This window comes from Pseudophryne corroboree, chromosome 5 (genome assembly GCF_028390025.1).
Source record: "Pseudophryne corroboree isolate aPseCor3 chromosome 5, aPseCor3.hap2, whole genome shotgun sequence".
Taxonomy (NCBI): domain Eukaryota; kingdom Metazoa; phylum Chordata; class Amphibia; order Anura; family Myobatrachidae; genus Pseudophryne; species Pseudophryne corroboree.
This window is the reverse complement of record NC_086448.1, coordinates 96,541,297-96,557,842: the sequence shown is the minus strand read 5'-3', so window position 1 is coordinate 96,557,842 and position 16,546 is coordinate 96,541,297. Positions and strand designations below refer to the sequence as shown.

The 16,546-nt window shown below is 44.7% G+C and overlaps 1 protein-coding gene and 1 pseudogene across 2 annotated transcripts in view; one reads left to right on the top strand and one right to left on the bottom strand.

The window, feature by feature from the left end:
* Positions 1-16,546, bottom strand: part of LOC134927267 (ATP-dependent translocase ABCB1-like) — a 503,919-nt gene that overhangs the window by 7,146 nt on the left and 480,227 nt on the right. For both annotated transcript variants that reach the window (XM_063921477.1, XM_063921479.1), the window contains exons 26-27: positions 10,276-10,482; positions 1,219-1,365 (exon numbers count right to left, since the gene is read on the bottom strand). In XM_063921477.1, coding sequence (XP_063777547.1) covers positions 1,219-1,365; positions 10,276-10,482 — 354 coding nt within the window. The remainder of the gene's footprint in view (positions 1-1,218; positions 1,366-10,275; positions 10,483-16,546) is intronic.
* Positions 9,460-9,578, top strand: LOC134931591 (5S ribosomal RNA; annotated as a pseudogene).

The following is a 16,546-nucleotide window of genomic DNA, read 5'->3' as shown; positions in this document are numbered from 1 at the left end:
GCAGTCTCTGCGCAGCCCAGGACTTACTCTTCCAGTGGGATGATCGGGGCCGGAGTTGACGTCAGAAACCCTCCCTCCAAACGCCTGGTCTCTCCTGCATTTTTCCGTGCACTCCTCTAAACCGGTCAGTTACCACCCACAAACGGCCTCTTTCTGTCAATCACCTTGCGATCGCCTGTACGATTGCTTTGTTCGCACCATCCCATTACTGCCCGACGCTCCCCAGCGCGGCGGACCGACGTGCCTGCGCACTGCAATGCATGCGCAGTTCAGACCCGATCATCTGCTGTGCGAAAATACACAGCAGCGACCGGGTCAGAATTGGGCCCTATAACGGGTCTTATTTTTCAGCAACTGCTGACTAAGAAGCTGATTCAGACCTGATCACTGTGCTGCAAATTTTGCTGTCCTGCGTTCGGGTAGTCGCCGCCCCCAGGGGGAATGTAAATTCACCCGTGCAAGTCTACGCAGAGCTGCGTATGTGTACGCAGAGCTGCAAAAATCTACTTTGTGCAGTCTCTGCGCAGCCCAGGACTTACTCCTACAAATATTTGTCATTTATATTAGTCCCCGCCCATGTGTGTGGCCCTCGAACATTCACTGGAAGTGTTAAGCGGCCCCCCAGCTGAAATAATTGCCCACCCCTGTTCTAATACATGCTTGTCAGCTATCCCGGATGTCTGGGAGAGTGAGCTGGATGGTCCGTTGGTTTAGTGATGTCATTCGCACTGTATTGCATCATCGCAGCCCCGCCCTCCACTGTAAAAAGGCGCAAATCACAGTATTGAACAGCAGAGGTGGAGTCATGATGACACAATTGTGACACCTCCTACATTCAAGCCCACAACTGAGACATGTCAGCATGTCCCCACCTTTACTGTACTCAGATTTCCCTTTCCTACCCCTCCGGTCCTCAATCTGCATGTCCAGGCATATGATACAAGTCAATAATACATAAAAGTATATATGCATTCTGTGTGCACATGTCTTCCACAAACAGGTGTATGTCATGCAATAAGAAAACAAACATACATCCAACTCTAGAAAAGCCCACAGTAACTGTGAGCCGTGTTCTTGATAGTAGCAAGTTATCCCTGCACTGCACTGGTAAAGTTAGAATTATCCTGGTAAAGTTGGAATTATCCGCTGTAGTACCTGTCTGAGTTCTGTTTAAGTAAGATTTTAAAAAAATGGAATAACTGGAACTCCCTATCCCACCTTTTCGCTCTCTGTATCCAGAGCAGATGTGGCTTCATCCAGAAGTAGGATTTTGGGTTGACGCACAAGAGCTCGGGCAATGGCGATCCGCTGCTTCTGACCCCCGGAGAGCTGGGTGCCCTTATCTCCAACAGACGTGTTATATTTCTATCAGAGAGGCAATGTATTGTAGTGAGGGATAAATAATAAGAATTTACTTACCGATAATTCTATTTCTCGGAGTCCGTAGTGGATGCTGGGGTTCCTGAAAGGACCATGGGGAATAGCGGCTCCGCAGGAGACAGGGCACAAAAAAGTAAAGCTTTTACCAGATCAGGTGGTGTGCACTGGCTCCTCCCCCTATGACCCTCCTCCAGACTCCAGTTAGGTACTGTGCCCGGACGAGCGTACACAATAAGGGAGGCAATTTGAATCCCGGGTAAGACTCATACCAGCCACACCAATCACACCGTACAACTTGTGATCTAAACCCAGTTAACAGTATGATAACAGAAAGAGCCTCTTAAAGATGGCTCCTTAACAATATAACCCGAATTTGTTAACAATAACTATGTACAGTATTGCAGATAATCCGCACTTGGGATGGGCGCCCAGCATCCACTACGGACTCCGAGAAATAGAATTATCGGTAAGTAAATTCTTATTTTCTCTATCGTCCTAAGTGGATGCTGGGGTTCCTGAAAGGACCATGGGGATTATACCAAAGCTCCCAAACGGGCGGGAGAGTGCGGATGACTCTGCAGCACCGAATGAGAGAATTCCAAGTCCTCTTTTGCCAGGGTATCAAATTTGTAGAATTTTACAAACGTGTTTTCCCCCGACCACGTAGCTGCTCGGCAGAATTGTAATGCCGAGACCCCTCGGGCAGCCGCCCAAGATGAGCCCACCTTCCTTGTGGAATGGGCCTTAACAGATTTAGGCTGTGGCAGGCCTGCCACAGAATGAGCAAGTTGAATTGTGTTACAAATCCAACGAGCAATCGTCTGCTTAGAAGCAGGGGCACCCAACTTGTTGGGTGCATATAGTATCAACAGCGAGTCAGATTTTCTGACTTCAGCCGTCCTTGAAATGTATATTTTTAAGGCTCTGACAACGTCCAACAACTTGGAGTCCTCCAAGTCGCCAGTGGCCGCAGGCACCACAATAGGTTGGTTCAGGTGAAACGCTGATACCACCTTAGGGAGAAAATGCGGACGAGTCCTCAGTTCTGCCCTATCCGAATGGAAGATTAGATAAGGGCTTTTATAAGATAAAGCCGCCAATTCAGATACTCTCCTGGCGGAAGCCAGGGCCAGTAACATAGTCACTTTCCATGTGAGATATTTAAAATCCACCTTTTTCAATGGTTCAAACCAATGGGATTTGAGGAAATCTAAAACTACATTTAGATCCCACGGTGCCACCGGAGGCACCACAGGAGGCTGTATATGCAGTACTCCTTTAACAAAAGTCTGTACCTCAGGAACTGAGGCCAATTCTTTTTGGAAGAATATTGACAGGGCCGAAATTTGAACCTTAATAGATCTCAATTTGAGACCCATAGACAATCCTGATTGTAGGAAAAGTAGGAAACGACCCAGTTGAAATTCCTCCGTCGGAACACTCCGATCCTCGCACCACGCGACATATTTTCGCCAAATGCGGTGATAATGTTTCGCGGTGACTTCCTTCCTTGCCTTAATCAAGGTAGGAATGACTTCTTCTGGAATGCCTTTCCCTTTTAGGATCTGGCGTTCAACCGCCATGCCGTCAAACGCAGCCGCGGTAAGTCTTGAAAGAGACAGGGACCCTGTTGTAGCAGGTCCCTTCTCAGAAGTAGAGGGCACGGGTCGTCCGTGACCAACTCTTGAAGTTCCGGGTACCAAGTCCTTCTTGGCCAATCCGGAGCCACTAGTATTGTTCTTACTCCTCCTCACCGTATAATCTTCAATACCTTTGGTATGAGAGGCAGAGGAGGAAACACATATACTGATTTGTACACCCAAGGTGTTACCAGTGCGTCCACAGCTATTGCCTGTGGATCTCTTGACCTGGCGCAATACTTGTCCAGTTTCTTGTTGAGGCGAGACGCCATCATGTCTACCATTGGTCTTTCCCAACAGTTTATTAGCATGTGGAAGACTTCTGGATGAAGACCCCCCTCTCCCGGGTGAATATCGTGTCTGCTGAGGAAGTCTGCTTCCCAGTTGTCCACGCCCGGGAAGAACACTGCTGACAGTGCTATTACGTGATTCTCCGCCCAGCGAAGAATCTTGGCAGCTTCTGCCATTGCACTCCTGCTTCTTGTGCCGCCCTGTCTGTTTACATGGGCGACCGCCGTGATGTTGTCCGACTGAATCAACACCGGTTTTCCTTGCAGGAGTGGTTCCGCCTGGCTTAGAGCATTTTAGATTGCTCTTAGTACCAGAATGTTTATGTGAAGAGACTTTTCCAGGTTCGTCCATACCCCCTGGAAGTTTCTTCCTTGTGTGACTGCTCCCCAACCTCTCAGGCTGGCGTCCGTGGTCACCAGGATCAAATCCTGTATGCCGAATCTGCGGCCCTCCAATAGATGAGCCTTTTGCAACCACCACAGAAGATATACCCTTGTCCTTGGCGACAGGGTTATTCGCAGGTGCATCTGAGGATGCGACCCTGACCATTTGTCCAACAGATCCCTTTGGAAAATTCTTGCATGGAATCTGCCGAATGGAATTGCTTCGTAAAAAGCCACCATTTTTCCCAGGACTCTTGTGCATTGATGTACAGACACCTTTCCTGGTTTTAGGAGGTTCCTGACAGGTCGGATAACTCCTTGGCTTTTTCCTCGGGAAGAAAAACCTTTTTCTGAACCGTGTCCAGAATCATCCCTAGGAACAGCAGACGTATCGTCGGAAAACAGCTGCGATTCTTGGAATATTTAGAATCCAGTCGTGCCGTCGAAGAACTACTTTAGATAGTGCTCTTCCGACCTCCAACTGTTCTCTGGAACTTGCCCTTTTTAGGTCGTGCAAGTAAGGGATAATTTAGATGCCTTTTTTCTTTGAAGAAACATCTTTTCGGCCATTACCTTGGTAAAAAGGCCCGGGGTGCCGTGGATAATTCAAACGGCATCGTCTGAAACTGATATTGACAGTTCTGTACCACGAACCAGAGGTACCCTTGATGAGAAGGACAAAATTTGGACATGGAGGTAATCCTTGATGTCCAGGGACACCATATAGTCCCCTTTTTTCCGGTTCGCTATCACTGCTCTGAGTGACTTTATCTCGATTTGAACCTTTTATGTAAGTGTTCAAAACATTTTAGATTTAGACTATGTGTCACCAAGCCGTCTGGCTTCAGTACCACAATATAGTGTGGAAAAATAATACCCTTTTCCTTGTCGTAGGAGGGGTACTTTGATTATCACCTGCTGGATATACAGCTTGTGAATTGTTTCCAATGCTGCCTCCCTGTCGGAGGGAGCCGTTGGTAAAGCAGACTTCAGGAACCTGCGAGGAGAAGATGTCTCGACTCTCCAATCTTTACCCCTGGGATAATACTCGTACGATCTAGGGGTCAACTTGCGAGTGATCCCACTGCGCCCTGAGACTCTTGAGACTACCCCCCCACCTTGAGTCCGCTTGCACGGCCCCAGCGTCATGCTGAGGACTTGGCAGACGCGGTGGAGGGCTTCTTTTCCTGGGAAAGGGCTGCCTGCTGCAGTCTACTTCCCTTACCTCTATGTCTGGGCAGATATGACTGGCCTTTTGCCTGCATGCCCTCATGGGAAAGGAAAGATTGAGGCTGAAAAGACGGTGTCTTTTTTAGCTGAGATGTAACTTGGGGTAAAAAAGGTTGGATTTCCCAGCTGTTGCTGTGGTCCCCAGGTCCGATGGACCGACCCCCAAATAACTCCTTCCCTTTATACAGCAATACTTCCATCTGCCGTATGGGATCTGTATCACCTGACCACTGTCGTGTCCCTGACATCTTCTGGGAGATATGGACAACGCACTTATCTTGATGCCAGAGAGCAAATATCCCTCTGTGCATCTCACATACATATATATAGAATGCATCCTATTAAATGCTCTACATGAATAAAATATTTTCAGTCAGGGAATCCGACCAAGCCAACCCAGCACTGCATCTCCAGGCTGATGGCGATCGCTGGTCGCAGTATAACCACCGTATGTGTGTATATACTTTTTAGGATATTTTTCCAGCTTCCTATCAGCTGGCTCCTTGAGGGCGGCCGTATCTGGAGACGGTAACGCCACTTGATAAGCGTGTGAGCGCCTTATCACCCTAAGGGGTGTTTCCCAACGTACCCTAATTTCTGGCGGGAAAGGGTATAACGCCAATATTTGCTATCGGGGTAACCCTACGCATCATCACACACTTCATTTTATTTTATCTGATTCAGGAAAAACTACAGGTAGTTTTTTCACTCCCACATAATACCCTTTCTTGTGGTACTTGTAGTATCAGAAACACGTAACACCTCCTTCATTGCCCTTAACGTGTGGCCCTAATGAGAAATACGTTTGTTTATTCACCGTCGACACTGTATTCAGTGTCCGTGTCTGTGTCTGTGTCGACCGACTGAGGTAAATGGGCGTTTTTAAAACCCCTGACGGTGTTTCTGAGACGCCTGGACCGGTCCTAATAGATTGTCGGCCGTCTCATGTCGTCAACCGACCTTGCAGCGTGTTGACATTCTCACGTAATTCTCTAAATAAGCCATCCATTCCGGTGTCGACTCCCTAGAGAGTGACATCACCATTACAGGCAATTTCTCCGCCTCCTCACCAACATCGTCCTCATACATGTCGACACACACGTACCGACACACAGCACACACACCGGGAATGCTCTGACAGAGGACAGGACCCACTAGCCCTTTGGGGAGACAGAGGGAGAGTCTGCCAGCACACACCAAAAACGCTATAATTATATAGGGACAACCTTATATAAGTGTTTCTCCCTTATAGCATCTTTTATATATATACAATATCGCCAAAATCAGTGCCCCCCCTCTCTGTTTTAACCCTGTTTCTGTAGTGCAGTGCAGGGGAGAGCCTGGGAGCCTTCTCTCCAGCTTTTCTGTGAGAGAAAATGGCGCTGTGTGCTGAGGAGATAGGCCCCGCCCCTTTTTCGGCGGGCTCGTCTCCCGCTATTTTTGAAGTTAGGCAGGGGTTAAATATCTCCATATAGCCTCTGTGGGCTATATGTGAGGTATTTTTTGCCTCTAATAAGGTTTTTATTTGCCTCTCAGAGCGCCCCCCCCAGCGCTCTGCACCCTCAGTGACTGTTGTGTGAAGTGTGCTGAGAGGAAAATGGCGCACAGCTGCAGTGCTGTGCGCTACCTTTATGAAGACCCAGGAGTCTTCAGCCGCCGATTTTGGACCTCTTCTCTCTTCAGCGTCTGCAAGGGGGCCGGCGGCGCGGCTCCGGTGACCATCCAGGCTGTACCTGTGATCGTCCCTCTGGAGCTAGTGTCCAGTAGCCAAGCAGCAAATCCACTCTGCACGCAGGTGAGTTCACTACTTCTCCCCTAAGTCCCTCGTTGCAGTGATCCTGTTGCCAGCAGGACTCACTGTAAAGTAAAAAACCTAAGCTAAACTTTCTCTAAGCAGCTCTTTAGGAGAGCCACCTAGATTGCACCCTTCTCGTTCGGGCACAAAATCTAACTGGAGTCTGGAGGAGGGTCATAGGGGGAGGAGCCAGTGCACACCACCTGATCTGGTAAAAGCTTTACTTTTTTGTGCCCTGTCTCCTGCGGAGCCGCTATTCCCCATGGTCCTTTCAGGAACCCCAGCATCCACTTAGGACGATAGAGAAACACTGTGTACTGAATACATTGTATAGCCACTGAACACATATAAATACAGTAACACACTGCTCGCTGAAGGGATTCTCTGCATTAATCTACAGTACAGTGACATGATATGTTGGCATTACAGGGTGCAGTCTTATTCTCATCCCTGCACTGCTGGGACACAGGAGAATCTCTTCACTCCCAGCAATGGATGTCCTGATGGGTGTGTATTGCGTGACCGGCGGTCAGAAGATCGCCAGTCAGCATACCGACGTCAGCATGCCAGCAGCGAAATGCAGGTGGGGGCGAATGCAACAAGCGGGTTCGGTGGAGCCACAGGTTCTATTCCCACTCTATGGCATACCGACCGTCGGAATAGTGAGGATGCGGGATGCAGGGGGAGGTAATGTGACCGGTTAGTTTAGTGATGACATTTGCACTGAATTGCATCATCGCAGCCCCGCCCCCCATTGTAAAAAGGCGCAAATCACAGTATTGAACCGCAAAGGTGGAGTCATGATGACACAATTGTGACACCTCCCACATTCAACCGCACATTTCACAAGTAGCCGGTCACATAACTACATCCCGTCCTGATGACTTGTTACATGTAAACTAGAGTTTCCCAAACTCCACCATTACAGTCCAGGTTTTAAGGATATCTATGCTTGAGCATAGGTGACTTAATTAGTACCTCAGTCAATTTGATATAACCATCTGGACTCAAGCATGAATACCTTTAAAACCTGGACTGGAATGACGGACTTTTGGAAACTCTAGTTTAACATATCAATCTGCAGATATCAGGGATACGTACTCATCGTACTGCTAAGTTTTAGGTTCAGCATCAGAATCCATATGAGGAACTCTGGGCCTGATTCAGGTTTGTTAGCAAAGCAAAAAAGCACACAACTAGACAAAACCATGTGCACTGCAGGTGGGGCAGATGTAACATGTGCAGAGAGAGTTAGCTTCCTGAGGTTGGCAGGGCATGTTGGAATTTGCAGATCCAAATTGGCTAGAGACACAAGTCGCCATAATCTGCTTCAGGGATAAGAATGTTGTGTAATATTGTCACCAATGGCATATCTATGCAGGGTGCAGGATACACTTGGGGCCCTGAGTCCAGGAGGAGCTACATCATACACCCTGCACCAATTTCACTTATTTACCTCCTACCAGTCCAATGTCATTATTCCATTGGCATATTTGGACATATAAAACAACAAGTATGGTCCTTTGAAGAAGAAAAAGGACCAAAAAAGGAAACTACAGGCCTTTTCCTGGGCACACTTGAAAAAATTGTTGATATGATGAAATTGATTTAAAAAATAACTTTTATTTATCTATACTTATAAGAAAAAGGGGCGAGAGCTGGCATCAATAGTTAAAAAGCATGAGTGTTAGCCAGTACCAATGTACCTATTATAGGCGAACAGATAATAGGTGAGCGAAAATGAAAAAATCCTCATCCATGGAGATAGTTCACATACATCCTCTGTAATCGGGAATTTGTGTAAATGAGGTCACTGCCTCGACTCCAATGTTGTCTGACAATTGTTGTTAGTCTGAGATCCGGTTGATCATGTAATCAAGCTCTCGGAGCGAAACGCGCGTCACTTCCGGTCTCGGCGCCCGAACTTCCGGTCGTGCGGACCGCGGCCGCCGGCGCCTTACTCATCGACTCCTGCCTCGTCCATCAGTCTGAGGGTCTCCAGTAAGGGTGGGGTAAGATAGCATCAGCTCTTGGCTGAATAAACGGGCGTTCCTGCCCTACTACGGCTCCCCACTGCCTTCCCACAAAACTTTTCTATGCACTTCCCTATTAACAGGACAATTGATCAATCATTTTTTCCAGTGATAAATCACTGGGTAATTATTGGTTAAAAGTGGAGAAGAAGGAACCCTCTTACAAGGGACAGGTGTAATATTTTTTTTCTAGCATACATGCTCTAATCAATAGAGTTATTACCATATTTAAGACACATTTGCTACTGCTCTTATTATTGTGGAGATTATAAAACCCTCTTGTTGCTTGGGCTGCTTTTGTAGCATAATTGCTATAGATTTTCCATCTATTTTTCCCTTGGGCACTATAAAGTCGTAATTTTTTCCTACCATACATGCTCCAATCAATAGGGTTATTATCATATTTAAGACATATCTGTTCCTGTTCTTATTATCGTGGAGATTACCAAACCCTCCTGCTGCTTGGGCTGTTTTTATAGCATAATTGCTATAGACTTTCCATCTATTCTGCCATTGGGCACCATAAAGTCCTCCCACCGCTCAGGCTGTTTTTGAGAGCACAATTGTAGAGATGTTATTTATTTATTATTTTTATTATTTTTTTGTCAAACATTAATTGTAAGACCCCAGCAACAGCATCCATTTATTCTGTGATTGATTCTGGGTCCCAAAAAAATTGGTAAACACCGCACCTAGGAGACAAACCTACCTACGGTCAGACCGCACTGAGTATGCCCAAACTCGTCTGATCTTGGAAGCCAAGCACTGCAGGGCCTGGTCAGTACCTGGATGGGGAACCACCAGGGAATACTAGGTACCGTAGGTATTTTACTCTCCAACGATTATAGCCATTTGGGACCCACTATCAACCGGATCTCAGACTAACAACAATTGTCAGACTACATTGGAGTCGAGGCAGTGACCTCATTTACACAAATTCCCGATTACAGAGGATGTATGTGAACTATCTCCATGGATGAGGATTTTTTCATTTTCGCTCACCTATTATCTGTTCGCCTATAATAGGTACATTGGTACTGGCTAACACTCATGCTTTTTAACTATTGATGCCAGCTCTCGCCCCTTTTTCTTATAAGTATAGATAAATAAAAGTTATTTTTTAAATCAATTTCATCATATCAACAATTTTTTCAAGTGTGCCCAGGAAAAGGCCTGTAGTTTCTTTTTTTGGTCCTTTTTCTTCTTCAAAGGACCATACTTGTTGTTTTATAGTTGTCATAACTATTTTTCTGGAGCACCACCAACCATTTGCTGAAGTTATTATTTAAGTAGGCATTTATGTTGGTTTAATGACAATATTTCTAAATTTACTGAACTAAAATTGTTACATCCTGTGCAGATTTATCCCTTTTTTTGCTATATTTGGACATATGACATCTTTTGGACTTAGGCCCCCTCCAGGTTTTAAATAACCCCATACAAGCAAGTAGCATCCAATCATTACAGAGGACATGTATTCTACCAGCACGATGAGACATCACAGGGACAGAGCAGAGACTCACATTTGGGAGGGCTTCAATGAAGCTCTGGATATTGGCCCCTATGGCTGCTCGTTCAATCTCTTCTTGTGGCACCGTCCTGCTGTTATCTCCATAGGCAATGTTCTCCGCTATGCTGCAGTCAAACAATATGGGCTCCTGGGACACGATGCCCATCTGGGCTCGGAGCCACTGGATGTTCACTCTCCTCACATCACAGCCGTCTACACTCTAGGAGACAGATACACTAAGGCTAAACATAATAATAATAATAATAATAATAATAATAATAATAATAATAACACTGTTGCATACAATTGTTTCCATATTGTGGTAATTTTTCTTGGCTAAAGCAGTTCAAGAGCCGTAGTTAACCTAAAACACTTATAGTAAGTCCTGCCCAATTCTAAGCAGTGGATCCAGGTCACATTCTCTGCTATATCCCAAATGGAAAATTGTTCCCTGTATCCTGATAAATCTGTAAGACTCCAATTATTTTTGGCATATCGCTTCTCACCATCTCACTATTCACATCTACAGATACACCATGGGGGAGGTGCCAAGCACAATGACTATTTGCATTGCCTGAATGTGATTGGCCGGCTTATCAGGGATCACCAGCCACTGACACAATATTGTTTCAGCACTGTAGTTTTTGTCTGTGGAGCATTCGCCACCCAGCGTTTAAACTGTATATTGCATGGCATTGATTCTATATTGGTGTGCCGTAGGGAGGCCACGCCATGATCTGCCAGGACTGGGATGCCACGCCACTTCATGCCAGGACTGGGAGGCTCGAAAGCCACACTCAGTGCAAAGATGCAAGAGGACACACTTAAAAAGTGTGGCGGTAGGACCAGCGCAAGTAATAGAGACCACTAATATCCTAACAGGCTGTATATGCAAAAGTCAGATTAAAATTATGATTATTTCAGCCATGGAGAAAACAGCCGTCCCCCATTAGCTCCCGGCAACAGTTCTTCATGTCAAATCTGGGATTTCTGTAGACTGAATTTTAGGAATATCTGTCTTTCTCCTCCCGCTATGGGACAACTCCCTCATGGGCATCCCTGATGTGTTTCCTACCCGGGTTTAATAAAGGCAATACAATGGTAATATACAGTATGTTCTCAACAGAGGTGTCGAAGTCAAAAAAATATTACATAGAGAGAACATACAGACTCCACACATATGAGTCGCTAAGCTTCCAAATACGCGCAGTGAGCACAGCAATATATGGTAACATACGCATTTACACAGACATGCCACAGAGATAGATTCGACTCATATTTCATACAGCACATAATTATAACATATCAAGCGCCAGACATCATAATGATTTAAAATTATATAATGGAGTAACGTCATGTATGTGTATTATTGGAGCAGAGCAAGATAGACATGTCGTGTTTATTAGTACAGTAACCAGATTAATATGTAGATTCATTTGATACTTGTTATTAAGTTGTAGGACATTGCTATGAGTAGTAATGATTAAATGTATGAAAGCTAAAGTCACTCTTATTAGGACAATGGACATTCCAAATAGGTGGTGGACAGGAAACTCAGGCCAGCCCTTTTGATGTCTTCAAGGCTGAACCTGGTTTGCATATGAATTGACCAGTGACTCATCATGAATGAGAAAGTTCCCTCCCTTAGACTAGATGTGTGCACTCCCCCAAACTATATAGCACATTGCTGATCAGACACACAGTAGTTGCCGTTTTTGGCCCAGACGATGGTAGAGATGCTGCCAGACCAGTGCCTACATGATTTTACAGAGAGAGAGAGAGTAATATGGAGGGAAGACTTTTATATATGGTGTTCGTTCACCATTAAAAGGTAATTCCTACACATAGCGCCGGCCACTCTCAGCCAGGCATGATATTCAGAGTTCCATTTGCGGCGGGATGCGGTGTGTTGCCATGGGAATGGCGGGGTCCGCCCATCACCATGGGAACGGCAATGTCCATCCGCACTCCCGGGTCACTTCCGGCGGATGTTATGTGCGTTCCACAGTGTGTGGGACGCAAGCTATAAGAAATCATCTTTTTTAAAGGGTTTATACTTATTATAACAGTGCATTGTGGCTATCTTTGACTTTGCCACTGTATATGGAAGCTATCCCATATGAAAGAGCCCGTATATGAGCTATATAGAGATTTTTTAGATTTGGTCGTTTGACCCGCCCCTTTAATGGATGCCACCATGCTACAGGGTATTTAAACCCAGAAAATACACCACCTAGACACACATTGACAAAGACTTTTTAAGTTGAAACGCGTTGGTGGTTAAGGAGGCACGCCCCGATACCCAGGAGATCAGCACTCAGGAGTGTGGGAATCCGGATTTACCGCACCCAAGGTCTGTTTTTTTCACAACTACCTCCTAGTATTTGGATGTGTTCCTCCATTGTATGCATGGTGAATTATGTTTTTATAAAAAAAACCCTTTGGATGTTTTAAATTGTTTTCCACATTAAACGGACACATTACCATAAAACCTTCCTTTTTTGTGGGTTTTATGTACCTGGTGGCCCCGGGGAGAGTGTGATAGAGAAGAGGCAGGAAAACCACTCTCTAAAGAAACCTTGATGTGTCTTCATGAATCCTGTAGAACGTGAGTTTGGGGTACGCATCACCCCCATTTTTTTCTGAATTTCGGAAAGATACCTTTATAGGAGTATTACGTTTTCACTTATGTGAGTTGGGTATGCGCCCAATTACGAATAAGATTTAAACCATCTTTGGAACTTCTGTGTATCTTTTATATCGTATTGAACGTATTACACCATTGGGGTTCCATACCCCCTTTTTTTCTTTGCTTGCTTTTGAGGGGAATCTACAAGGGAGGAAGATCAAATTGCATGGAGGAGAAAGATACCTTTATGGATACTGCACGCACATTGTACATGTGAGTACTGTGCGTACCTATAAAGAATTCTTCATTTATACGTGCAAGTTAGACCCCTGTCAAGTACTATTTAAAGATCCCTAAACATCACCCACCCAGAATCATCTAGATTGTGGATGTTTTTCTTTTATGGACTCTAAAATTTGAGACTGTTTTGTTTTGTCTGAAATTTTTTTTATCTAACCCTATCTCAGGACTTACGGATAGCGCAGCGGAAGGTGGACTTTTGCTCTTGTTCTATAATTTTGGTGGAGAGAGAGTGACATCTCCCTGGACACCCTTACTGCTGCTATCTGTGGGTGCAGTATATACTCACCTTCCTTTTGTTTGTATAATATCCGTGTGTTCTGTTGTGTTATCAGTAAGCCGCTGATATGAAATTCAAGGGACAATGTATTTCTCATAATATTTAAGATGCTAAAGCGTATTTTTATTGTTGCAAAACAAAGTTCAAATAAGTCATATTGTGTTTGATTCAGATTGGATTGTTTATCTGCTAAGTAGCTTTAAAAGTACATTTAAAAGTTGCTGCATAGCCTTGATATAGCTTTTTTTTTTTAAACTCAGGCCTAAAGTAACTTCTGGTGCTTGCATAATTTGTGATTTGTGAAGGAGCTACATGGTGTGTCCTCCATTTTGGTCTAACCACATGGCCTGTCCACCATCTTGTGTAAACCTCATGGATGTGGAAGGGGGAGGAGCAGTGGCCATTTTAGGAAGGTCACTTTCTAAATAGCTGATTTTCAGTGTGCTCAGAACAATCAGTTTCCTTTGTCACATCCAGCACCATTTATGAGTTACCAATGCATTTAGTTAACCCATGCCATAGTCAATTACAAATAGTTTCAATTGAGCCTAGTGAGAGTAAATGGTGAGATAAGTGATTTTTTTTTTCCTTCTTGTCTGTGGAATTTTTTTTTTTTATCCTTTTCTTCCAAGACTTGTAGAGTCTGCTTACTATGGAGTGTAGCCATTGAAATGCAAATTAACCTGTGTAACCACTTTTTTTTAGTAGTGAAAAGCAAATATCTTTGATATGAAAATTAGAGGCAGTGAAGAGGTAAGGCCAGTGAATGATACATATATATATAATATTATTATAATTATGTGTATATTTATATCAGTGTATGCTCTGTAAGATAGCTATCCAATTTGAATCATATCATTTAAATTATAGATTATTGCAGTCATTATAGATCTGTGTGAAATCGGATACATTTGTTTGCTATACAGATAAATTTGAAATAAATGTATTTAAGGGAGTAATTATAGACATGAAACGCAGTTCTGGTCTGGTTGTTAAGGTTTAAACAGAAAAAAAACTGGGTGTTGTGTTAAGTGAGCGATTATAGTTAGTATTGCTCACATTTATAGAGATTGTGTGGTTTGTTTTATTGCGGACGCACGTTTGTACATGTGGTCCGGATAAAGTACAGGAGAGCACTCGTAGTGTAAAAGGCACGCTGGTCGCGTGTTTACGCAAGGTTGCGTAGGAATACGGATGCTAAGTACAAATTACACTATTTGTTCAATTAAAGGCGGTATAGTATACATTTAGTACAATAGCACATAACTATCCAATTTCAAAAGCAGGTTAGTCTAAAATTTAGTTTAAAAACTGTGAGCACCTCTGGAAAAAAGCTACTGACCTAAAGGGAGTAAAAGATTTTCTGTACAGAAAAGAAAAACAAGATGTATTTGAGTGAGTGAAAGCAGAGTGAGAGGATTTGAACCCCGGAAATTCGGGTCCCGTGGGTACACCAAGTGAGTGGAGACTTGGTGGCATGAGGAGGCTGACTCACGTTAATAAAGGTAAAGGTAATACGCAAATCATGAGGAAATTTGTAGAGGAGCGTGATATAGGATTGTGCATTGTGCAGAAGTATAGAAATTGTGAATTGAAGTTTAAAATAAGATTTTACTCACCGGTAAATCTATTTCTCGTAGTCCGTAGTGGATGCTGGGAACTCCGTAAGGACCATGGGGAATAGACGGGCTCCGCAGGAGACTGGGCACTCTAAAAGAAAGATTAGGTACTATCTGGTGTGCACTGGCTCCTCCCTCTATGCCCCTCCTCCAGACCTCAGTTAGGATACTGTGCCCGGAAGAGATGACACAATAAGGAAGGATTTTGAATCCCGGGTAAGACTCATACCAGCCACACCAATCACACCGTATAACTCGTGATACTATACCCAGTTAACAATATGAAATATAACTGAGCCTCTCAACAGATGGCTCAACAATAACCCTTTAGTTAGGCAATAACTATATACAAGTATTGCAGACAATCCGCACTTGGGATGGGCGCCCAGCATCCACTACGGACTACGAGAAATAAATTAACCGGTGAGTAAAATCTTATTTTCTCTGACGTCCTAGTGGATGCTGGGAACTCCGTAAGGACCATGGGGATTATACCAAAGCTCCCAAACGGGCGGGAGAGTGCGGATGACTCTGCAGCACCGAATGAGAGAACTCAAGGTCCTCCTCAGCCAGGGTATCAAATTTGTAGAATTTTGCAAACGTGTTTGCCCCTGACCAAGTTGCAGCTCGGCAAAGTTGTAAAGCCGAGACCCCTCGGGCAGCCACCCAAGATGAGCCCACCTTCCTTGTGGAATGGGCTTTTACTGATTTAGGATGCGGCAATCCAGCCGCAGAATGCGCCAGCTGAATTGTGCTACAAATCCAGCGAGCAATAGTCTGCTTAGAAGCAGGAGCACCTATTTTGTTGGGTGCATACAGGATAAAAAGCGAGTCGGTTTTCCTGACTCCAGCCGTCCTGGAAACATAAATTTTCAAGGCCCTGACTACGTCCAGTAACTTGGAATCTTCCAAGTCCCTAGTAGCTGCAGGCACTACAATAGGTTGGTTCAAGTGAAAAGCTGATACCACCTTAGGGAGAAAGTGGGGACGAGTCCTCAATTCTGCCCTATCCATATGGAAAATCAGATAAGGGCTTTTACATGACAAAGCCGCCAATTCTGACACCCGCCTGGCCGAAGCCAAGGCCAATAACATTACCACTTTCCACGTGAGATATTTCAGATCCACAGTTTTAAGTGGCTCAAACCAATGTGATTTCAGGAAACTCAACACCACGTTGAGATCCCAAGGTGCCACAGGAGGCACAAAAGGGGGCTGAATATGTAGCACTCCCTTTACAAAAGTCTGAACTTCAGGCAGTGAAGCCAGTTCTTTCTGGAAGAAAATCGACAGAGCCGAAATCTGGACCTTAATGGAACCCAATTTTAGGCCCATAGTCACTCCCGACTGTAGGAAGTGCAGAAAACGACCCAGCTGAAATTCCTCTGTAGGGGCCTTCCTGGCCTCACACCACGCAACATATTTTCGCCATATACGGTGATAATGGTTTGCGGTT